General features: G+C 44.6%; 3 protein-coding genes across 5 annotated transcripts; 2 read left to right on the top strand and 1 right to left on the bottom strand.

Annotated features, from left to right (window-relative positions):
• Positions 1–785: 785 nt before the first annotated feature.
• On the top strand, positions 786–6247 carry LOC110380704 (uncharacterized). Its single transcript, XM_064042788.1, has 7 exons — positions 786–800; positions 1757–1825; positions 2302–2403; positions 3616–3731; positions 4460–4641; positions 5279–5462; positions 6065–6247. The coding sequence occupies exons 1-7, from the start codon at positions 786–788 to the stop codon at positions 6198–6200; spliced, it is 804 nt and encodes a 267-aa protein (XP_063898858.1). The 3' UTR covers positions 6201–6247.
• A 910-nt stretch (positions 6248–7157) lies between these two features.
• Positions 7158–11841, bottom strand: LOC110383647 (uncharacterized). Of its 3 annotated transcripts, none has more exons than XM_049848161.2 (6): positions 11725–11841; positions 10716–10898; positions 10129–10270; positions 9450–9593; positions 8812–9025; positions 7158–7995 (listed from the first exon to the last, which is right to left on the bottom strand). In XM_049848161.2, the coding sequence occupies exons 1-6, from the start codon at positions 11798–11800 to the stop codon at positions 7189–7191; spliced, it is 1566 nt and encodes a 521-aa protein (XP_049704118.2). In that variant the 5' UTR covers positions 11801–11841; the 3' UTR covers positions 7158–7188. The 3 variants fall into 3 exon arrangements, with proteins under 3 accessions (XP_049704118.2, XP_063899067.1, XP_049704119.2); XM_064042997.1 differs by having other exon boundaries at positions 7158–7992; XM_049848162.2 differs by having other exon boundaries at positions 11704–11830.
• Positions 11842–15188: 3347 nt separating this feature from the next.
• On the top strand, positions 15189–22114 carry LOC126056117 (uncharacterized). Its single transcript, XM_049847775.2, has one exon. It carries the CDS (start codon positions 16421–16423, stop codon positions 22112–22114), a length of 5694 nt encoding a protein of 1897 aa, XP_049703732.2. The 5' UTR covers positions 15189–16420.
• Positions 22115–24143: the final 2029 nt, after the last annotated feature.

Here is a 24143-nt window from a genome sequence, read left to right as displayed (position 1 = left end):
TACGATTTTCTTATAAAACTGTTACCACTGACCTGAAGTTGATTGTACCTGTACCTACTACACCTTACCTATCATATTTTGCATATAGGTATTTTTGTTCAAAGGGTCAGCCCTTATTTAGTTAGAATGTTAGTCAAAAAGTCGTAGGCCATATAATGAATTGTCCTTGACACTAAACATCTTAATAATCTTTGTTTAAATTATCTTCGAATGGAAATATACTTTTTATCACTTACAACGTTATTAAAGCTAATATTGGAATTTTACTTATGAACATTCTGCCGTTAATTAGTATGCAAGTGTTAACTTAAGAGGAAGCCGAAACTTAACTCGTTTTTTTGCACTTACTACAATTATACATCCAAACTAATATTATAAATGCGAAAGTAACTCTGTCTGTCTGTCTGTCTGTCTTTTCTTCACGCCTAAACTACTGAACCGATTTGTGTGAAATTTGGTACAGACATAGTTTGAAACTTGAGAAAGGACATAGGATAGTTTTTATTACAAAAAAAAATAAAAATAAAATTATTCCGGACATATAGCGCCATCTATTGGTCAAATCAAAAATCTGCTGGTAGTCACTATTCCACGCGAACGAAGTTGCGGGCAAAAGCTAGTAAAATATAAAAATAAAGCATAGCACTAAACACACATACATTTAGTGAAAACAATACATTATGAAGTTACTAGCTTCCGCCCGCGGCTTCGCTCGCGTTGAGTTCGGTTATATCGCGTTTCCAAGAGAACTCTTCTTGATAAAAACTATTAAACTATTCTATTAGATGTTGTTTCTCAAGGTGACCTGTCAAGGTAAATTCTATCTCTCTACCAAATTTTATTAAAATCTGTTCAGTGGTTTAGACGTGAAAGCGTAACAGACAGACAGACAGAGTTACTTTCGCATTTATAATATTAGTAGGAAGAGCACCATGGGCGCCGGGTGTCGCGAGATGACTCCCGCCCACCGTAGGCGTGGGTCTGTGGGCGGTGAGTTCGGGTGGCTCATCGTCCCTCTGTCTACTTAGACGACAGACCCGTGTCGACGGCGCGCGTTGTTCCACGCGCTCCTCAAAGAGACGTCAGCAACCCCAGCGGGATACCGCGGCCCTGGTACATAAAAGGCCTATGACGGAACACGCCGGTTTTTAGTCAGTAAGAGTCTGACACTCCCTCACCGCTGCTAACCCACAGCGGGAGGGGTCATTTGATGATTTTTAACGTCGGAAAAAAAAAAGGTTTCCTCAAGATGTTTTCCTTCACCTTTTTATCAGTCATTGATGTCTAAGATATACTTAGAAAGTACCTACATACAAACTTGACACTTGGAACACATTGAGCAACTGAAAATTCGCAGATGATGTTAACATAGTACATATTGGGAGTCAATCTTGCTCCTCAAGAGGTGCTGAGATATTGATGAATTTATTTAAAAAAAAGACGAATAAAAATGTTTTGAACTTTGTCAAATCAGATGACGATTGTGCATCTATGAATGACTTACCTACCTACTTATTTTTATGTCGATTTGAAACACTGTCCTCATATACTTCCCTTATGTACCTACTAACCTCATATACTCCCTTATGTACTCTCCCCATATACTCCCTTATGTACTTACTCCATAGACTCCATTATGTACTCTCCCCACATTCTTCCAAAGACTAGATAGCGATGTTAAAATGTGTGGAGCTGATTGATTAACATAATTTTATATAGATGATTTGTGGTAATATTTTGATAACGTTTGTTGCAGAGACGTCGTGGTCGCGGCGGCAAGCGACGCGGGCGTCAACGAGTCACAACCGTATCACCAGAGGATGACGTAATAAATTCATTTGTTTTTCTTCATGGTCTTAAGGAAATTAGACTACGCATGCTATCGAAGACTTTTTCGATGCCTGGCAATTTTGTGGCAATGTCGTAGCGCCTACCTAAATATAAATTCATACCGTCGTACTACAAAAACTTTTAAACGTCTGTTGAACACTTATCCAAAAAATGACAGATTATGACGTTGAAATAAGGTCCGTTTGCAGCAACACTTTTTTAGACACGTGTTCAACAGATGTTTAAGTTTTTTTGGTAAGGCTGTTAGAGTTTCATGCACTGGCAAGCGTTGCTGACAAATCCGCATGAAAATCGGTTGCGTAGTTTTGAAGATTTAAGTGCAAAAAGGGGACATGGAAACGCGAATTTGTTTTATACCATTTATATAATGATAATAATATTCTCGTCTTTATAATGATTGTTTAGTAATTAAGTCAGTGCAGCTTTTGATATCAATTCTCTGGTTTCCAGTCTAAGAATGGGACCACCACCGAGGTGCCTGTAGCTCGGAAGGGAGACAAAAGAAATTACGTGAAGAAATCCAGCTACGATATTTATGAGCCACCGGGCAAGGTAAATATAACTCTCTAGTAAATAGCTTTATGTACTATATTTGCTTGGCAAGATTTGCAATGGCACATGAGGTTGTTGCCATGTGGAATGTCGATTTGGCTATTAACGTGCCGATTATTATAACGGCCAATGTTCTATTGAACAAAAGTCAACGTTAGGTGGCTGGGCCCTGCCGGGGCTGCGGGATTGTTCGCGCGAGTCACCGCGGCCCTGGTACACAAAAGGCCTACGACGGAACACGACGGCTTTTAGTCAGTAAGAGTTTGACAATCCCTCACCAATGCTAACTCACAGCGGGAGGGGTCATTTGATGATTTTTGACATCGTTAAAAAAAAAAGGTGGCTGGGTCAAGTGACTGACGTAGCAGGCGATACTCGTTGAAACGGCGCGTATTGTGAGGAGATTTGTGCTCTGGAAGCCCCGAAAACGAGTGGCTTGGACGTTGATCCCCATTTCGGCGGATACCTAAGTTTTTTATTTAAGTATCTAGCTTCCACACGATTCACCCGCGTTCCAAGGGAAATACCTACCGTTCTCGGAACGGGATAAATCCTAGTTCTAAGCTACGTTCCCACCAATTTTCCGTTAAATCAGTTGAGCCGTTGAGTTAAGGCTGCTTTCAAACTAACCGACTGTCAACCGTCGAATGTCAGCGTCTTATGTATCGTCGGTTAGATGTGAACGAAAAAGTGAATATGTATGGACTTACGATAAACTTCGTAACGTCCGCTCACATTCGGCGACTGACAGTCAATTTGGTTTGGACACAGTCTAAGTATTATCTGCATAATCTGTGGTTTAACCCGACTTAGAGCCCTGCCTCATTAGGACGCCAATGCCGACGTCGCCGACTACGTATCCAAATAGTTAGTATTGAAACGTATGGTGCCTAACTCACTTTGCGACGGAATGGCAACGTCGCCAAATTGGAAGCGTGGCCACGAGCTACAGTTCCCTAAGTGGCTTCTGGCAGCTTAGCGACGATGCCACGGTTGCCACTATATTGTATACGGTACAGTGCACCTCCCTCACTCAGTCGCCAGTGTGGTCGACAGTCAGCGTGCGATTTCTTCAGCGATGAGACGCCATGGCCACTCGACTTGGCGACATTATGATGCCAGAAGTAGCCAGACTTAAGCCGCTGGCGACGTCGCCATGGCGTCTTAGTGAGGCAGAGCTCTTACTCTCATATTATTAAACTGTGCTTTCAGGACTTTGAGTCAGGCTACGTAGAAATGCCAAAGGACTTGTACCAAGCGCACCTGAGACCTGGCGTCATCTTCAGGATTCACATGTCTGAAGCTGTCCTCAAAATGCAGTACAGAAAGTACGTGGAATTTATATTTGTTCGAAGGATTATTGAGCTTTTAGGAAGTCCAAATAGATGCCAGTTTTCATAAAACTACTGTTTACGATTAATTTTGAAGTACATTTTCAAGTACATTTTTTCAAAATCATCCTGCTGCCCTCATCCCAATTTTATTTGGGATCAGAGCAACAGGTTTTCTCCTTTCATATTCATCTATCTTACGTGATCTTGCAATTAACATTCTTTCTAACGATATCAACTTTCACACAATCCATCCATCGTTTCTTTTGTCCTCTTCCATTATATCCAACCGTGGTTCATGGCTCAAAACCTTCCTCACAAAATGACTTTCATACCGCATCACATGCCCATACGATGACGGCCGGTTTCCACGCTATAATTAACCTCTTAATATGAATCCAGGATATACTTAACCTGGTCGTTACACTTGGTTCAGTTCACGCTTTTCTGCATACAATTACTTTTTGGAACGATGTGCATTATCGCGCGTTGCGAAAGGGGCCTAGAGTGAAAAAAATAAAATTCTCTCTAATTATCTTTCTCTCTCATAGAAAGCAAGCCAGTTGTTTTCATTTCATCTTATACAAGGTATACATAATTAAAAATAATAACAGTATGAATCCTGACAGTGTGAAAGAAACTTCGTGCCATCCGGGTGTCCCTTGATACCTTCCCAAGTTTTTTGTTTGTTCCTCTCTGTGATGGACTGATCTTCCTCTTCTCAGTTACGGCGAAGACAAAGACGAGTCAGTGATCGAAGCAGACGTGGAGTACCTCCGACTGACGAGGAAGGTCATCAACGATGAGATCACCAAGTTTGAGGACCTGCAGTGGCTCATCGGGTGGTTCCATAACAGAACCGATCTGATACAGGAGCACATGTGTAATACTAGGTATTTTACTGTGGGTAAGTTGGGTGTATTTGACTTTATTATAATATACTTATGTATATCTAGTACTGCTTGTACTCAACTACTTTACCCGACTTCGGCTACAAGTTTGATCACCCATCGATTTCTAAAATCCGCCTGACGTTGGCTGACGTGGAATGGAAAGAACGATTAATCCATACGGTGTCGCCAAATCAACCTTGCCTTGTTAAAAAAAGAGTAGTACCTGCCTAATTTGCTTTTTGTTAAACTTCCTTCATAAAATGTAATAGCAACCATGCGACGAACAGTAAAAGTAACTCATCATCTGTATAGATTTGTATCTACAAATTTAGTAGGGTCGGCTTCCAGTATAACAACATGTAGCTAAGTACCTACCAGTGTACCAAATGAAACGACTGCCTATATGCCCAGTTACTCCGGTAATCCTTGGTAAGACTAGTTGTCAGTAGGAAACCGAACTCAACAGGTTTGTTTGCATCACATCATGTAGATTCGCTTTTTCGCGCGTCTAATTTTCATTAAAAGCTAGATGAAGTATTTTTTATCTGATAACCTTGAGAAGATACATCGAAAAACACCCAGGGACATTTATAACCCTAGTATTATTTGACTCCAAGATTTTTCTAGAACCTGCACCACTGTCTTTCCCAGGAACTCCCCCAACGATGTTCACGCACTCAGAAGAGTACATGAAGCGACTGTGCCTGTTCGACGGCATCTACATAGACCATATACCGTACGTTGTGGGCGAGGATAGCTCTCTGATGGCGGCTGTCGCACCTCCCGTACTGCACTGTGACGCCGCTACCTGCACTTCTGTGCCTTTTATTGATAGGTAAGAAAAGAAAGAAGTCAATTTTTCAAAGTAAGCTGAAAATCAACACTTTTTGAAGATCAAATTTACAAAAGGCAGCCCCCGAAACGAGCGCCCTTCATCACTTCCTATGTGTTTTTGCTGGGAAGAAGTGGAACAAACGAAAGCTGCTCAGGAGAGCAGCTGAGGTTATTTGCCTACCTATTTATCGTGTTTTTACCCGTGACCTGTGGAAAATAGTGCCAGTACCGTGATAAAATATTGCCTACTAGCCGTTTTCTCGCCGTTTCACTCGCGACCTGTGGGAACTACTGCCCGTACGTGACTTATATATGTCACCGTAAGATTACAAACATCGTTAGATAACAATCTATCTCGATAGATTGTAAACTGTCGAATTATTGTGAACCGTAACATCTGATTGCAATTTAACGCATTATTTTTCGCTATATTATAATCTATCGATGCGAAATTGACAAATTGTCAACTGTCCGAAAGCTCTCCCTGATTGGTATGTATGGAAATGCATTACCTACTATCCTAGGTTCATTCAGACACATATGTAGTTCTTATCTATTTTTCCTAATTTGACTGTCTTATAAACGAATCTACCTAATTTTCAGCGTGATGTTCGACGAGCGTCTAGCGCGAACGAATGTGCGCACGTTGACGCGTTGTCAAGCGTCTTGCCGCGCTCACTGCCGCAACGATCCGGACTGTCTGAAGCGGTGTTCTGATAGGTGTCTGCGGGCTGACTAGACTTCAGACCAGTTGAAGTTATAAGGCATATAAATAAATGTATTGATTATAAGTAATTTACGTTGGTTATTTTTGTCAGACGACTCTGCTCTCATTCAGCAAAAATAATATTATGTACCTATTCAAATATGGGCTTTAAGTATATAATACTCTAAAGACATACTTAAACATGGGGAGTAGGATAATTTTGCAGAAATCAGTCGGAATAAGAGGTCAGAAACAAATTGGTTCAGTAGTTTTGGCCTGAAAGCGCGACAACCGCGAGCTAAGTACTTTCGCATTTATGATGCCAGGGCCCCGATTCTCCTAAATTAATAATGTCAAAATCGAATAGAAATCGAATCGCAATATGATTGTAATAGCAGTTTTAACCATATCGGGCATTCTGCTACTAATAAAAGACCAATCGTATTCGATTGACATTTGATTGGTGTGCGATTGGTCTGCTATTTTGATGATTTTGGTATATACGGTAGTTTGCTGTACAATAATTTTGCAATCGTAAATCATTTGCAGACAAAATGATTCATTATTGAATGACAGAAAAGGATAAAAACGTTTATTTCAAAGAAAAAATAGCGGAATGCCACAACCGTTTCAATAGTAATCGAGTCGGGATTGGATCTCAGTCGAATCGAGTCGAACGTCAATCGAAGGTCGCTTAAGTAAAATTAGGAGAATCGGGCCCCAGTTAGATTTGTACATGTACAACTAAAAACTAGTAAAGATAAAATCAGCATCATCATCTGCCGAGGCTTTTCCCACCTATGTTGGGGTCGGCTTCCAATCTAACCGGATGTACCAGTGTTTTACAAGGAGCGACTGCTATTTCACTTCCTCGACATACCAAATGTAAGCAAAATATATTATGGAATACTAATAAAGAATTGAGTAAGTCGTCTACAAACAAAACGTAATTGAAAACATGAAAATATTTATTTATTATATCATTATGGCTTTCAAACTATAAATACAATACACGAAAAACTTAATCCTGTTTTTCTTTTTCACGAGTTTGTGTGTCTTTATCGACCTCTTTCTTAAGAGATTCTGCAGACCTCTGATCTGCACCCGAGTCAGACGAATCACTTTCTCTCATCGTCACATTCATTTGAGATATTTGTACTCTTGGTCGAGTCCTGCCCTTGTCATCCGTTTGTACTGAGATAGTCCTCAAACTCGATAAACGAGCTTGATTTTTTAATTTCACATCCTCAGCGGTATCTAAAACACGTCTCATTTCTGGAGTAATATTCATAACGGATTCGTCCCCAATGCGAGACCTTCTAGACGTTGAAGCCCGGGGCGATTCGTTTCTAAAAGAAATTCCTTCTCTCGATTTCTTTACTTTGTCATGTTGACTTAAAATGAGGCTGTCAATCCTCTCTACTACTTCTTTGACATCATCATCTTCAAGAACGGGTTCACTTGTTCTAGACCCTGATTGCAATTCACTGGTGTTGACTCGAGATTTCAATACTTCTGTCCCGTACTGCCTGAATATATCCGATGCCATAAGGTTAGGCTCTGAGAATGGAGCCATAGAAGTGGGTCGTAAGATAGAGAGATCAGTTAAAGGCAAGGTTTTCAATAAATCGTACAGCATTTTAACGATAAATGCTGTGTCTTCGTCCAGGGCTTCATACCTTTTGTCGGGCACAAGCGACTGATCAGACATGGTAACCTCATGCTTTGCCAGGAAAATGAAGTCATTGGATGAGGCACGAGTACGTTCGTTTTCTTCGTTAACTAAGGTTTCGGGCGATATGGTTCTAATTTGAACTTCGTGTCGCTGCTAGATAATAGAAAAAAATGAGTTTTATAAATATAAAGGCGGGTCTACGCTAGACGAACCGAGCACGAGCGAAGCATAAGCGGAGCCGTTCTCGTTCTTCGTTCGCGGCGTCAAGTGTGGACGTACAACGAACCTACAACGATCACTGTTCTCGAACAAAGTTTTCCGCAGTGAATTCGCGGCTCTTGGCGAATTTGGACGATTATTATAGCGGTGGTCAGCAAAAATAGAAAAACGCCAAGACGATGGGGACGAACGCAGCTGAGCACGAACGAAATGCTCGCAGCGCGCTCGTTAGAGGCTTGTAAGTTGGTCCACACTAGACGAATTGTGTCCGGCTCGTGCTTCGCTCGTGCTCGGCTCTCCTAGCGTAGAAGCAGCTTAAAAGTAGATCTACAATATCAATGCATTTTCTCAACTATATAGATTGGGGTCGGCTTTCAGTCTAACCAGATGCAGCTGAGTACCAGTGTGCGTCATGGAGCGACTGCCTATCTAACCTTCTCAACCCAGTTACCCCCGTAACCCAATGCCAAGGCCATTCCTGGCTACTGACTACCCATAACGACTGCTAAAGATGTTGAAATGATAGCCAGGACCCAAAAATTTAACGTGCCTTCTGAAAGACGGAGGAACTCGTCATGACAAGATGATAACCCATCCGCCAAGAAAAGGACCAGTTGGAAGAGCCCTGCAACCAACTCCAGCCTAGAACTTTGTCAAATCATTCTACTTGCCACTACATTATTGCATAGCTACATATTTTTAATGACTAACTTGGGAAGAGTAACCTATGAAAAGTCAAGCAATACTAACCAATATATTATCGATATCCCCATGGAGCTGTGCCGAAACGCGGACCAGCTTGAAGTCCACGGCTAGCAGCACTCGAACCAGAGCCAGCACAGCCGATAGCAGCCAGCATGCTGTGTGCAGCCAGGCCGAGAGGATCGTCAGCCGCGTCGCTTGGTACACGCCGCGGATACGTCGCTCGTATAGGAGGGTCGCCACGTTTATGGTGTAAGAACAGCTGTAGAAAAGGAAGAAGAAAGAAATAACTTATCAACTACCCAAAAACAGAATATGTATGTAAATAGGCAAATGTTGCAAAAATTGCAAATGGCCTTAAAACGGCTGGGTAAATTTTGATGAAACCGCACTGGTAAACCAGCTTTCGACTATAAAACAAACGGCATCTAAATTGGTTCATCCATGTAAGAGTTTGTGCTGACACATATTTATTTATTTATTTAGTAAGGTACATTTTTACAAATAGCTTAAAATATTAATATTTATCCTCCATACATATTATGTACACTACTGAAAGATTAAAGTTTAGGCTTGGGTATCCAAGTGCTAGATGTAGTTCCCTCAACAAAACCGTGGGGCACAGCTATTCTCAAAACGATCTCCGAAAAATCAGCTTATTTATTTGAACCAGTTATTGTACGTACGTGGGGCTGCCTGTAATTTCTCCCAGCTTCGTACAGAGTTCGTGTAACCCGTAATGTGTGACAACTGAAGAGTATATGCATACACAGCTCATCACCAGTGAGAACACAAACATCGGAGGTATTACGCGCCAAGGTCTCTGCAAACTGAACAAGAACACATCATCATCTGCCGAGCTGTTTCCCAACTATGTTGGGGTCGGCTTCCAGTCTAACCGGACGCAGCTGAGTACTAGTGTTTTACACGGAACGCCTATCTGACATCTTCAAGCCATGGCCTACCTTATGTCTACTACCCGTAACGACTGCCAAAGATGTTCAAATGACAGTCGAGACCTACCAGTTTAACGTGCCTTCCGAATCACTGAGGAATTTATGACAAAATACAATCGAGCGACCCGTGCGGATGTTACTTGGCCAAGCTCCTATGATAAGGTAGGCATTTTATAACTTTATCAGCCTACAATAGTTAAGTAACAGAACATACTACTTCTTCAAAAGAGTGTCTATAGAGTTTCTTGCCGGCTCTTCTCCAACTGCTTGGAACCGTGCAACTAGTGTGACGTTTCATAAGAGCCTGCAAAGGCCTATTTGAAATTGACTTTGCCTTTGAATCGCTTCTTGTAAAACACTGGTACTCAGCTGCATCAGCTAGTGGTTAGACTGGAAGTCGAAGAGTTACCCGGTAAGTCTTCTCCCAGTTGAGCACATAAGGAATAGGGTGGTCCATATGAGGCCACAGATCCCCGACACCAGCGGAACAAAGGTGGGGAGAGAACAGGTGCTCTTCTCAACCCATTGAGGACTTAGCAGGTCTATAGGTACTGGAAGAAGTTTGTATTGTTAAGAATACACTCATTTAAGTGACTAAATAAATATAATAAAGGCTGTACTAGTTGTATGAAATAAAAATTGGGCATATTTATAAGTAACATTGAATGGCAAATTGAGACGTGACACTCCTTTAGTCCACGGGCAACGGAAGACGTAGGCAGCGGGGACAAAAGAACAGCAGAAAAGTTTCACAAGGTCTACAACTAAGACCGGATTCTGTAGAACTATTGATGGGGACGCCTTAGGCGTTTTCTACTAGTCTACCTTTGGGTGGACTACTACGACTCGACAAAGGTATACGTCAAATAAATAAGGACTGTCTTATTTGCAACGCCAGAAATGCTGATGATGAATGATGACAACCACACCTCGTGGACGAAGGGAGTGTACGAATTTGCCAGCCTAAGAAAACAATACAATAAAAAAAATCCTTACAGATTCCAAGGTCATTGGTGGAAGGTACAAACTCGTAGATAACGTTATGCTTAATCGAAGGCAGGGATAGGAGCTTCGGAAACAACACGCATTTCTCATCAAAGAGGTACATTAGCATATGAAAACAAAACGTGCAGAAAGAACCGAACACGAACGCCAGGAAAAATAGGAGCACGTGAGCACCTGCAAATATTTACAATGATGATAATGATGTCCTCCTAGCCGATTATCGGCTACGGCGGCTGTTCTCATGTAACGAGATTAGTCAGTTGCGCAGGACATATTAAAGTGCACAAGCATTTGCGCAAACACAGGTGCTCTCACTATTCCTTCACTCTCATAGCCCGATGGGACGGCAATCCGACACCACCGGAGAGAGATCAGGCGCAGGACCGACATTAACGTGCTCTCCGATGCACGGGTGTATCAATCATCAACTTCTAGGCTCCGGGCTGCTTTGTGAAAGTCTTCTAAAACCCACAAAGCGATTTTGGACCGACTCGGGAATCGAACCCGAGACCTCGTGCTCAGCAGCCGCACTTGCGACAGCTAAACCAACGAGGCAGTTCAATGATGATTGAGGAGCTAGTGGCTAAGTAGTGAGTAGCCATCACATGACTCATGACATGGGACAGAGAAGTTATTAAGCAACGGCTGATGCGGAACGATCATAAAGTTTAAGCAGCATTTGGCGTGATCTGTAGATGGATCATCTTGTCATGACAAGTCCCTCCGTGTTTCGAAAAGCACCTAAAATTGGTGGTTCATTTGAACATCTTTGGCAGTCGTTACGGTTAATCAGAAGCCAGAAAATCTGATAAACAAGTCTTGCTAAGGGATAATAAGTTGCCCGGGTAACTGAGTTGAGGAGGTTAGATAGGCAGTCGCTCCTTGTAAAGCACTGGTACTCAGCTGCATACATTTAGACTGAAAGCAGACCCCAATACATTTGGGGAGAATAAGAGTAAGGGATGATGATGACTCTCACAAAGTAACTGATTTTAGATACCCTTCCAGGCTCCGTTTACTTCAGACTCGTTTCTTTCTATCAATCTCAATTCTTGATACAACGGAACCCTGCTCATTTTATTTGACCTCTGCTTTATTTCACAATAATTCACTACGTTACGATATATATGGAGATTCTTAATTTATTTTCCGCTCAACGTTTTCTGTGTGACAAGCCATTTCAATGTCAGTGACAGATGTTGGACGGAATTAAAAAATAAAAATGAAATAAGTAAGATCTTTTTGATCTTTGTTGAAAGGAATCCTGAAAACCACATATTTACCACAGACGGGCCGAACGTTCTGTGCAGTTTAGGGTCCGTTCAGATAGACCGGGTCGGAGAGCAGGGGCCCCATTCTCCTAATTTTACTTAAGCAACGTACGATTCACATTCGACTGCGATCCAATCACGGCTCGATTACGATTGAAGCGTATGTGGCACTCCGCTATTTTTTCTTTGAAAAAACATTTTTATGTTTTTCTGTCATTCAATAATGAATCATTTTGTCTGCAAATGATTAACTATTGCAATATGATTGAAGAGCAAACTACCGTATAGACCAAAATCATTAAAATAGCAGACCAATCGCAAACCAATCGAATGTCGTTGGAATACGATTGGTCTTATATTAGTAGCAGAATGCCCGATATGGTTAAAATTGCTATTGTGATCATATTGCGATTCGATTTTGACATTATTATCTTAAGAGAATCGGGCCCCAGAGCAAATTCTTAACACGTTGAAAATTCAGTACTTAGTATTTGAAGTAAGATTTATTTTTGCATGCGCACTGCTTTTGTCATTGAGAATGCTCGTATGCGCTCGGTGTGAAACATGTGCCCCGATCGTGTATTTTTTCTTGACGTTTGGCTCCGTTTGCATGCTCTTTAATGCTCGCGCAGCCGATCCGCTCCGATCTGTGTGAAAAAAAAATGCGCTCCGACCCGGTCTATCTGAACGGACCCTTCAGTCAGTGCTTGGAAGTTCAATAATAAACTAGGAATAGAATGTTGAAATCGTTTACATTAATGATGCATACCTACCTAACCATTTTTGTTATTTTTCGCAGATCGCTACAGAGATAGATAAGATTAATCGATTTGTAATACAAGTCAATAGTTAACAAAATATATGCTTAATATTTACACACCTAAGCACCTAGGTATATAACGTACCCTTAATTATATAGAACTGAAATTCAGATTTGCTTTACGTAACGATTCAAAGGTTTTTTTATAACGATTTATCGATCCAGCCTGTATTCAGGATCGATTAGGCACTACTTTCATTTTCGCTTGTGCACACCGCACACCACAACACGCGCTCTTGACCTCATTTGACCCCTATTATTATTACTCTAATCTAATACCTAAACTATTTAGCAATAATATTCCTTATCTTACTAAAACAGATGAAATGCAGAATAGAAGGAAAAAACAAGGAAAACTGTTTATTTGTCAGCTGGTGGCGGTGAATCCCGGCTTTTAATGAATGCAAAATGTTGGTATGTCACTTATGACAGCCCGCACGGTTTCAGTCGTTTACCTATGTATGTATCTATAGTATGCATTATTGAGCAATGTACATACATACATAATTTGCTCTGATAGTGGCATCCTGACTATCGGCCACGACAGTTGTTCTCTTTAAGGAAATTAGCTAGTTGCGCAGAACATAAGTATTATAGAGCATAGCATTTGGAATTTGCCTGTGTCTGCACAGGTGCACTCAGTATTCCTTCACTCTCATGGCCCGATGGGACGGCAATCCAACACGACCGGAGAGAGATCAGGCGCAGGACCGACATTTACGTGCTTTCCGATGCACGGGTGTATCAATCACACACTTCTAGGCTCCGGGCCCTTTCTGTAAAAGTTTCTAAAACCCACAAAGCGATTTCGGCCCGACCCGGGAATCGAACCCGAGACCTCGTGCTCCGCAGCTGCGCTTTTGACAGCTAGACTAAGGAGGCAAAGGCAGGACGTAATAAGTATTATAGTGTACAAGCATTTGGGCTAACACAGGTGCAATGATATCTCTCATAGACCAATGGGAGAGCACGCAACACCATCGGAGAGAGTTCTCAAGCAGGACAGTCACCAGATTCTCAGACGGCCCGACACGGGTATCGAACTCGATACCTCCCGCACAGCAGTCGCGCTACGCGTCTACTAAACCTAAGAGGCTACAAATTAGTTTTGAGATACTTAATTGGATCATATCTCCACACATCATAACTGTGACATAAACTATTTTATTTACAACTAGCTATTTTCCCGTAGGAACTAACTACTGAAAATCCCTACTAATATTATAAATGCTGTCTGTCTGTTCTGTCTGTCTGTTCTAAACTACTGAACCGATTTGTGTGTTTGGTACAGACATAATTTGGAACTTGAGAAAGGACATAGAATAGTTTTTATTACAAAGAAATATACAAATAAAAAATAAAATTTATTCCGGACATATAGCGCCATCTATTGGTCTAACCAAAAATCTGCCAAAAGTCACCATTCCACGCGAACGAAGTCGCGGGCAAAAGCTAGTACCTACTGGAATAAAATATAGCCTACTAGCTTTTGCCCGCAACTTCGTTCGCGTGGAATAGTGACTACCAGCAGATTTTCGATTTGACCAATAGATGGCGCTATATGTCCGGAATATTTTTTTTTTTTAATTTTTTTTTGTGATAAAAACTATCCCATGTCCTTTCTCAAGTTTCAAACTATGTCTGTACCAAATTTCACACAAATCGGTTCAGTAGTTTAGGCGTGAAGAAAAGACAGACAGACAGACAGAAAGACAGACAGACAGACAGACAGAGTTACTTTCGCATTTATAATATTAGTTTGGATTTGGATGTTACTTGGGAAGAGTGTAACTTTCCAACAGTGAAAGAATTTTTCATGTCGCTTCAGTAGTTTCGCAGACTTTAAGATACAAGCAAAAACTTTTTTCCTCCTTTATTTTAATAGAATGGAAGTATAGATTTTTTAAATGTGTAATATTAAACAAAAAGAAACGAGTAGGTACCTAATTGGCATCGAAATCTTTGGTATCACAAAGCACAAAAATGATCCTAAAAGTGAATATAAAATATAACCAGATAGTTATCATTTATTTGCTGAAAAATTTAATTAGACATAAAAATTAATTCCTCTTTCGTTGTAATTTTATAACACAAGAACGGTCTCACTTACCAAAACATTAGGCTTTGTTCTGACTGTTTAGTAGATGGTTTAGGTATGTGAAGTTCACAAAATCGATTGAGCGGTTGTTAATTTATCACATTTTTGTAACAAAAACACGTACCGCGAGCCACTAATTATGTATATTTGGTTTTTGTTTGCAATAAAAGCAAATATTCAACAAACAATATTAAACAAACAGTCAACTTTTTTAAATTCGGCGCCAACGAGAATTTGACAGTACGGCAACAGAATAAAAATGACACCAGGGCTGTCGGCGACGGACTACGCGCGGCGAGCGAAACATAGACCCTCGGACACGGGGGTCTCAAGTAGTGGCAGGCAGAGCCGTCCACAGTTAGGCGCGCACCGGTCTCCTTCCTTGAATTGTAAATATTTCGTAACTTTAAGTGTCTTGTTTACTTGTTTTATGTAGTAATATTATGTTTAGATTAAGATGTTATTATTTAATTATTATGTGCCATGTTTTACTGTGATTTATGTACGTATAAGTGTTATGTTGTTTAAGTTTAATGTGTACCTTAACAATAAGTTAAGATGTCTTATATTTGTAAGTAATGTTGGAAAATAAACATATTATATTGGGGTGGTTTTATTTATTCAATGTTTAGGATACCTAGAACTAAGTCGCCTGCAGCATGCTTTGAAGGGCCTCGCCCCGCTGCTGCTAGTGGTGAAAAGGCGGCTTAGTTACAGGAATAGGCGACCTGCTCTTCACCATGGGACGTGATGAGCAGGGTTAGGGAATCCGGTGAGTACCACCACCCTAGGGTAAAACGCCGAGGGGTGTCAGCGCCAGAGAGCCAGGACACAACCTCGTGACCATGAATGGGTCAAAGGGTGGTTGGTACATACGGATCACAGCCATGTGCTAAGTCTCCAAGGCCAAAGGTTAGGATCACCACTTAGGCTTCCTAGATTAGGTCTAGCCTAGAAAATGGTGATCCTACTAAGAGACTTAGCATAGAAAACTAGGTAGGTTCTTATGGGAATAATATATAACGTAATGTATACGTATTAGAAACTAATTATAATTAAAATTGGAATTGTAACTAGAATAAATACATTGTAATATAAGAAATATAAGAATTTACCTATGTATGACAAATAAAACCGCCCACAACCGAGCGCTAGTGTTGTTTCAACGCGGGCCCACGACCCGCTCAATAAAAGGCGGGCCGCGGCGCCCACACAGTCAGTCATCATCGAGCCTCCGTTGAAGCAACACGACGCGTCCGGACTGTTGGAACTAAGAAATGCTCGTGTTTTATTCCTGAAATCCTGATCCCGAGAAGGCGTATCTGTGTGACTTCGTGCCAAGTTCTTCAGCGCACAGGCAGGGTGCGCGGGGTGCGGCGTAACCGGCGCTTTAACATCTTTTTCGCGTCGCATCAACTGGGGAGACTGTCCCCGCCGCCGACTATTATCTTCGGGTGGCGATAACAGCTGGTCCTTCGAGCCGGATCCTGCAATCGAAGAACTTAACATGCCAGTTACCAGGTCGCAAAAGAGCGTGCCGGTGCGGCCGCCGACGCGTCAGGATGAAGAAGCACCCTCATCGGCCACGGGGGGAGCGACGTCGGAAGAGGCGTCGTCCGCGACGGCGTCCACCGGTACAACGGGAACGGAAGAAACATCAGCGACAACGTTGACGGAGACTACGGCCACCACGGATACGACTGTGACAACGGCAGCGTCGCGTCAGAAAAAAGCGACTGCCAAGAAGGCGCCACACCAAACGCCGGAAGTCGGGGAGGAAGAGGCCACCTCGAAGAAGCCGGCGGGCGCAGGTCGTCGGCCAAGAAGCGTCAAGTCAACGAGTTCAGCAGCAAGGCGCCGCGAACTAGAAGCAAGGGAAGAACTCGCGCGTCTGGAGCTGGAAGCTGCCCAGGCGGCGACTAAACTAGCCCGCGTGCGCCTAGAACTCGCACAGTGTGAAGATGACGACTCAGATTTGGAAGTAGACAACGAAGAGAAGACCGCCCAGGTCCAGGATTGGATCCAGACCTCAGTCCTTAAGGACGGCGCCAGAGAAGAGGCGCGGCGGAAAAGCCCGGAACGACCGGCCAAGAAGGTGCAGCAAGTCACGGCCAAGGAAGAGGCCGCATCGGGAAGCGCGTCGATGGAGGTGCAGACGCTCGCCGCCGCCCTAAGGGACGCCTTCGGGAGGAGCGGCGCAGCAACAGCACCGCCGAAGTATCTTCACGAACTACCGATGTTCGACGGCAGCAGCAGCGAGTGGACGGCCTTCCGGGTTGTCTACGAAGATACGGCGCCCCTATTCAACGAGGCACAGAATATGGCGCGCCTACGACGCGCTATACGAGGGGCAGCCCGGGACTCCATCAAGAGTCTACTGTACTCCGAGGCGGCACCAGGTGACGTCATCCTCGCGCTCAAGAGGAGATTCGGCCGCCCGGAGGCGCTGGTGCTCGCGGAGTTAGAAAAAGTGCGTGCGTTACAACGAATTAGTGATAACCCGCGGGACATATGTGTGTTTGCGAGCCAAGTAAACAATAGTGTTGCAGCAATAAAAGGTCTGAAAAGGCCACAGTATTTGTGCTCGCCCGAAATGGTAAAACAGATTGTTGACAAGTTGCCCACAGTGTTAAAGTTTCGATGGTACGATTACCATGAAGGTGCGGACTGCAGTGAACTTTCCGACTTGACAATGATCAGTGAGTTCTTGAACAAAGAAGCGGACAAGTGCGGTGCGTTCGCCAATAGTGAAAATGTCAGTGTTCGCCGAGTGCAACGACAGTGCACAAACCACATGGATTGCAGTGATAACCGAGTGCAACGTCAGTGCACAAACCACATGGATTGCAGTGATAACAGGAACACGAAAAGGAACCAGGTATGTCCACTTTGCAATAACACTGATAATGATCACGCGCTGCACGAGTGTCGCAACTTTCTAAAGATGTCGGTCGATGACCGCTGGGAAGCTGTCAAAAAGTCGAACATATGTTTCAAGTGTCTGAAAGACAGACATAGAAAAAGCTCATGCAGGAAGCCGCCGTGTCGAATATGTAAACGTTGGCATCACAAGTTACTTCACAGTGATAATAAAGGTGCGCACGACGAGAAAGTCAAGGAAATTTCAACTAACGTGGTCGCACCTGTGCACACTATGTGCACTACACGCGCATATTTAAAGATGATTCCGGTTGAAATATATGGGCGCACGGGTTCTAAAAAGATAATGGCTTTATTAGATGAAGGCTCTACCGTCTCACTGTTAGATGCCGAGGTGGCGACAGAGATAGGCGCTAACGGCGAAAAGGAGGAATTATTAATAGAAACAGTAGGCGGTCGATTAATAAGGCATTTAGAATCTGAAAAATTAAATGTTAAAATTCGAGGCGTTCACCAAAATACGAAACGACTTCTAGAGCGCGTTAGAACCATGGATAATTTAAAGCTGGCGCCGCAGTATATTGATGAAAATAGAATTAGTGCATGTAAACATTTGAGCAAACTTGTACACGAATTATGTTATACACCCGAGTCACCACGGCTCCTAATTGGCCAAGACAATTGGCACCTCATAGTAACTCGAGAGGTCAGGCGAGGTCAGCCGGGTGAACCAGTGGCGTCGCGTACTAACCTAGGCTGGGTGCTACACGGAACCGACGCGGGCGCAGCACGCCCGGTAAACTTCATTAACACGATATCACATTTAGTTAATAAAGATGAAGAAATGCACGAGACAATTAAACGTCACTTCGATATAGAATCATTAGGCGTGACACCTAGGCGGCCTTCCACAGATATAGAGGCACAGGCCACTGACATATTGGAAAGTACGTGCACAAGACTAGAAGACGGGCGGTTTGAGGCCGGCCTATTGTGGAAACGCGACGTCAAGTGTATGCCGGAGAGTTACGCATCTGCTTTTAATAGATTGAAAAATGTAGAGCGCAAATTAGATAAAGATAGTCATTTAAAGAAAGAATACTCTGCGCAAATCGACCACCTCATAACAAACGGTTACGCAGAAAAGGCGCCGACATGCGCTGATGAGATAAAAAATGATAAGCAGTGGTACTTACCTCATTTCGCGGTGACGCACCCGGTAAAAAAGAAAATAAGAATAGTTTTCGACGCAGCCGCCAGGTCGCGTGGCGTTAGCCTAAATGATGCATTGTTGCCGGGCCCGGACTTATTAAAATCGTTATTCGGTGTTTTATTGAAATTCAGACGCGGACCGTACGCTGTCGCGGCCGATATTAAGGAAATGTTTTTACAAATAAAAATAAGGGAAAAGGACCGCGACAGTCTACGCTTCTTATGGCGAGGCGACAATAGAGAGGTAACGCCCACTCAATATAGAATGACTTCGGTCATATTCGGGGCGACGTCGTCGCCAAGCACAGCGATATATGTGAAAAACAAAAACGCATTAGAACACGCTACAGAATACCCCGCCGCGGCTGAGGCAATAATAAACAATCATTATATGGACGATTATTTGCACAGTTTTCATTCAGAAACAGAGTTCATAAGTGTGACGTCGCAAGTAAATATGATACACAAGAAGGCTTGTTTTGAATTGCGTGGGTGGGCGTCTAATAAACCGGGGCTCCTGCATGAGTTAATCGACACGAACAGCGCTGTAAAAACGGAAGTGGACCTGGGTGAGAAGGAAGAGAAGACGCTGGGTCTGCGCTGGTTTACAACTTCCGACAAATTGGGTTTCAGGGCTAACCTGCGCAACACACCGCAGGACATAGCGTCGGGCATACGCACGCCCACTAAGAGAGAAGTAACCAGCGCAGTAATGTCGACTTTTGACCCATTAGGATTAGCGTCTCCTGTTTTAATACAGGGAAAAAAACTACTACAAGACATATGGCGCAGCGGAGTGTCATGGGACCAGCAGATCGAGAATCGAGAGGACGTTGCCTGGAGAAAGTACCTGCAAGACGTGAAGGTTCTACGAGACTTACAGATTCCTAGGTGCCTGGCGCCACACTGCACAGAAGGGGAGCTGCATACGTTCACAGATGCAAGTGAGCAGGCGTATGCAGCTGCAGTGTATTGGCGGACCAGTACTGCAGACGGCAGAAACCACACGCGGCTGGTGGCAGCTAAAGTCAGAGTCACACCGTTGAAACCCGTGTCGGTACCGAGACTAGAACTGCAGGCGGCACTACTTGGGAGCAGGTTGGCGCGCTCGGTAGAAGAGGAACTAGATTTGCAAGTCGAGCGAAAGGTCTACTGGACAGACTCCAGCGTTGTATTGTCGTGGATAAAGACGGACCCGCGGACGTTTAAGATGTTCGTTGCTCATCGGCTGGCTGAAATTGAAGAATCAACGCGCCCACAAGAATGGCGCTGGGTGCCGACCGCACTTAACCCCGCCGACGACGCGACGCGCGACGTCCCCGAACACTTCAATGCTAATCACCGTTGGTTCACAGGTCCCGACTTCCTTGCCTATAGCGAGGACAAATGGCCGGCCAGGCGGTCATTTAAGACCGAGCCGACCGGCGAAGAGAGAGCAGTCGACGCGGTAGCAACGGTGCAGAGCGTCGTGCACACAACACCCGACCCGGCGCGCTTCAGCGCCTGGACGCGCTTGCTGCGCGCGACAGCGCGCGTGCTGCAATTCACGCAACTGTGCCGACGACGCGTGCATGTGCACGCCTGCCACGACCCCGCCTGGCGCAAGGCGGGCCCGAAGCGGGCGCCTACCCGGGCGCCACCCACCGCACAGGCGCCTAGCACGCGCTTTGTGCCACTCGACGCAGAGCTGCTGCGACGGGCGGAGCTGCTACTGCTGGCGCGCAGCCAGCACGACAGCTTCGCAGACGACCTGCGCAACCTCCGGCTGCAGCATCAGCTGGAGCGAGGCAGCCAGCTGCGTCGCCTTGACGTGGTGCTCGAGGACGGCGTCATCAAGCTGCGCGGCCGCATCGACGCTGTGCAAGGCGTCAGCCTTGCATACAGGCGTCCACTGGTGCTCGACGGGCGCCACCAGGTGGCGCGCCTCATCGTGGCGCATTACCATCACCGGTTCAATCACGCGAATCACGCCACGGTGATGAACGAGCTAAGGCAACACTACTGGATCCTCGGGCTACGGGCAGCGCTGCGTGCTGTGCAGCACCACTGCCAGTGGTGCAAGCTGCGGAGAGCGCAGCCACACGCGCTACCAACGGGCAACCTACCTGCGGAGAGGCTGGCGCATGGGTGCCACCCTTTCACGTGCACCGGCGTCGATTACTTCGGCCCCATGGTGATCACCGTGGGCCGACGTACCGAAAAACGATGGGGCGCACTCTTCACGTGCCTCACCACAAGGGCCGTGCACATGGAGCTGGTGTCATCGCTGTCAACAGACAGCATGATCCTGGCGTTGCGACGCTTCGCGGCGCGACGCGGCATGCCCCGCGTTATCTATAGTGATAACGGCACCAACTTCGTGGGGGCCAACAAGGAGCTGCAAGACACGATGGCTGCACTGCAGCCTGACATCACCGACGAGGCCGCCAAGCTGGGTCTACAATGGAAATTCATCCCACCTGGCGCTCCTCACATGGGGGGAGCATGGGAGCGTTTAGTGCGCTCGATCAAGGCAGCGCTAGACGCCACGCTGAAGGAACGACATCCCAAAGAGGAGGTCCTACTTACCCTCCTTTTGGAAGCAGAGCACGTCGTCAATTCGCGGCCACTCACTCACTTGGCCGCGGATTGGCAAGAAGAGGCGCTGACGCCAAACCATTTCCTCATCGGGCGCTCTTGTGGTGGAGCACGCATCGGGAGCTTCACAGACAGCGAGCTAGTGGGACGCCACACCTGGCGTACTACGCAACGCCTTGCCGACCACTTTTGGCAAAGGTGGTTGCGGGAGTACCTACCCACGCTACTACCGAGGAAGATCAGCGGGAGAGTCTGCGCTACAGATCTGCGCGTGGGCGACGTAGTGCTCATTGTCGACGGCACTCTTCCACGGTGCACTTGGCCGCGCGGCAAGGTCGCGGCCGTGTATCCTGGTCCAGACGGCAGAACGCGCATCGTGGACGTGACGACCAAGGGCGGCGTGCTACGACGGCCTGCTACGCGTCTGGTGGTGCTGGTGGAGGCGCCGGGAGAGTCGCCGAGCCAGGAGGACGGTGCTACGCACGAGGGGGAGACTGTCGGCGACGGACTACGCGCGGCGAGCGAAACATAGACCCTCGGACACGGGGGTCTCAAGTAGTGGCAGGCAGAGCCGTCCACAGTTAGGCGCGCACCGGTCTCCTTCCTTGAATTGTAAATATTTCGTAACTTTAAGTGTCTTGTTTACTTGTTTTATGTAGTAATATTATGTTTAGATTAAGATGTTATTATTTAATTATTATGTGCCATGTTTTACTGTGATTTATGTACGTATAAGTGTTATGTTGTTTAAGTTTAATGTGTACCTTAACAATAAGTTAAGATGTCTTATATTTGTAAGTAATGTTGGAAAATAAACATATTATATTGGGGTGGTTTTATTTATTCAATGTTTAGGATACCTAGAACTAAGTCGCCTGCAGCATGCTTTGAAGGGCCTCGCCCCGCTGCTGCTAGTGGTGAAAAGGCGGCTTAGTTACAGGAATAGGCGACCTGCTCTTCACCATGGGACGTGATGAGCAGGGTTAGGGAATCCGGTGAGTACCACCACCCTAGGGTAAAACGCCGAGGGGTGTCAGCGCCAGAGAGCCAGGACACAACCTCGTGACCATGAATGGGTCAAAGGGTGGTTGGTACATACGGATCACAGCCATGTGCTAAGTCTCCAAGGCCAAAGGTTAGGATCACCACTTAGGCTTCCTAGATTAGGTCTAGCCTAGAAAATGGTGATCCTACTAAGAGACTTAGCATAGAAAACTAGGTAGGTTCTTATGGGAATAATATATAACGTAATGTATACGTATTAGAAACTAATTATAATTAAAATTGGAATTGTAACTAGAATAAATACATTGTAATATAAGAAATATAAGAATTTACCTATGTATGACAAATAAAACCGCCCACAACCGAGCGCTAGTGTTGTTTCAACGCGGGCCCACGACCCGCTCAATAAAAGGCGGGCCGCGGCGCCCACACAGTCAGTCATCATCGAGCCTCCGTTGAAGCAACACGACGCGTCCGGACTGTTGGAACTAAGAAATGCTCGTGTTTTATTCCTGAAATCCTGATCCCGAGAAGGCGTATCTGTGTGACTTCGTGCCAAGTTCTTCAGCGCACAGGCAGGGTGCGCGGGGTGCGGCGTAACCGGCGCTTTAACATCTTTTTCGCGTCGCATCAACTGGGGAGACTGTCCCCGCCGCCGACTACTATCTTCGGGTGGCGATAACAAGGGCTTTTGCTTACTTTTAAGTTTCGTGTTTTTTTATTATTTTGTGATTAAAACAAAAATGAAAAATATAAAACAGTACCTATATTGAAATCTTAGAATAATTTAAAACCTCAAAAAATAATTAAAGGTAAGCTACAAATGGAATTATAAAAACCTAAAAGCTACAACTGGCTGTAAGGCACTTGGAAATAGTAAAGATGCCATTTAGTTTTTCTTTTAATAAGCCTGAACGCACACATTCGGTTTCCTGATGAGGAATTCCCGATCGGGATTCCGTGACACTAGCCGACACGTTCCGGTTCTGATTATCTGAACACACGGAGAAAATTCCAAAACGAATGTCAGGTTTTTTTCCGTTCGGAAAAAATAAGAAAGTGTGCGCTCTTGTGAACATTTTGTACGATTGAAGAGCATTTCGGTTTCCGAATCTGAATTCCTGATCAGGAAACGGAATGTATGCGCCCAGGCTAAATTTTACTTTTTTTTATATAATAAATGGCTTCTATGATTTTTTTTCACGTGGATTAGCCAGTGACAGGAGTATTACGTGGTATTACGAAAGACCCAATTGATGAGGCGTGTAAATAGCCTCATCATGGAAAAATAATAAAAAATTAATTAATGCAATTGGGAGAAATTTAAAAGGTTTGAATGAAGAAAGAAAAGAGAAATGCGGGAGCGGTGATTTCAAATCTTGAAAATCGAATGCGGGGAAACAATATGGCGGTGAAACCTAAATCGTATTTCAATTAAATCCCTGCTGATGATATTCCGTTAGACACCAATACCCACTACAACTATTTGCAGCAATAAAGCCCACGTACCTTGTGAATCCAGGGACCTCACTTAGAACCAGCGAGATGTGAAGAGG

This window comes from Helicoverpa armigera, chromosome 30 (genome assembly GCF_030705265.1).
Source record: "Helicoverpa armigera isolate CAAS_96S chromosome 30, ASM3070526v1, whole genome shotgun sequence".
NCBI lineage: Eukaryota > Metazoa > Arthropoda > Insecta > Lepidoptera > Noctuidae > Helicoverpa > Helicoverpa armigera.
The sequence above is the reverse complement of the archived record's forward strand: the minus strand, read 5'-3'. Positions and strand labels throughout refer to the sequence as shown.

What these genes read in the sequence shown, in the direction of transcription:
- LOC110380704 (XM_064042788.1), top strand. An exon ending in CCGTATCACCAGAGGATGAC is followed by an intron (nt 1,826 to 2,301) that starts GTAATAAATTCA and finishes TCTGGTTTCCAG; the next exon opens with TCTAAGAATGGGACCACCAC. An exon ending in TCTGTGCCTTTTATTGATAG is followed by an intron (nt 5,463 to 6,064) that starts GTAAGAAAAGAA and finishes CCTAATTTTCAG; the next exon opens with CGTGATGTTCGACGAGCGTC.
- LOC110383647 (XM_049848161.2), bottom strand. Translation starts at nt 11,800, where the DNA reads ATGAGCAGGGTTCCGTTGTATCAAGAATTGAGATTGATAGAAAGAAAC. An exon ending in GAAATTACAGGCAGCCCCAC is followed by an intron (nt 9,026 to 9,449) that starts GTACGTACAATA and finishes CCTTTTCTACAG; the next exon opens with CTGTTCTTACACCATAAACG. An exon ending in GGGATATCGATAATATATTG is followed by an intron (nt 7,996 to 8,811) that starts GTTAGTATTGCT and finishes TCTATTATCTAG; the next exon opens with CAGCGACACGAAGTTCAAAT.
- LOC126056117 (XM_049847775.2), top strand. Translation starts at nt 16,421, where the DNA reads ATGCCAGTTACCAGGTCGCAAAAGAGCGTGCCGGTGCGGCCGCCGACG.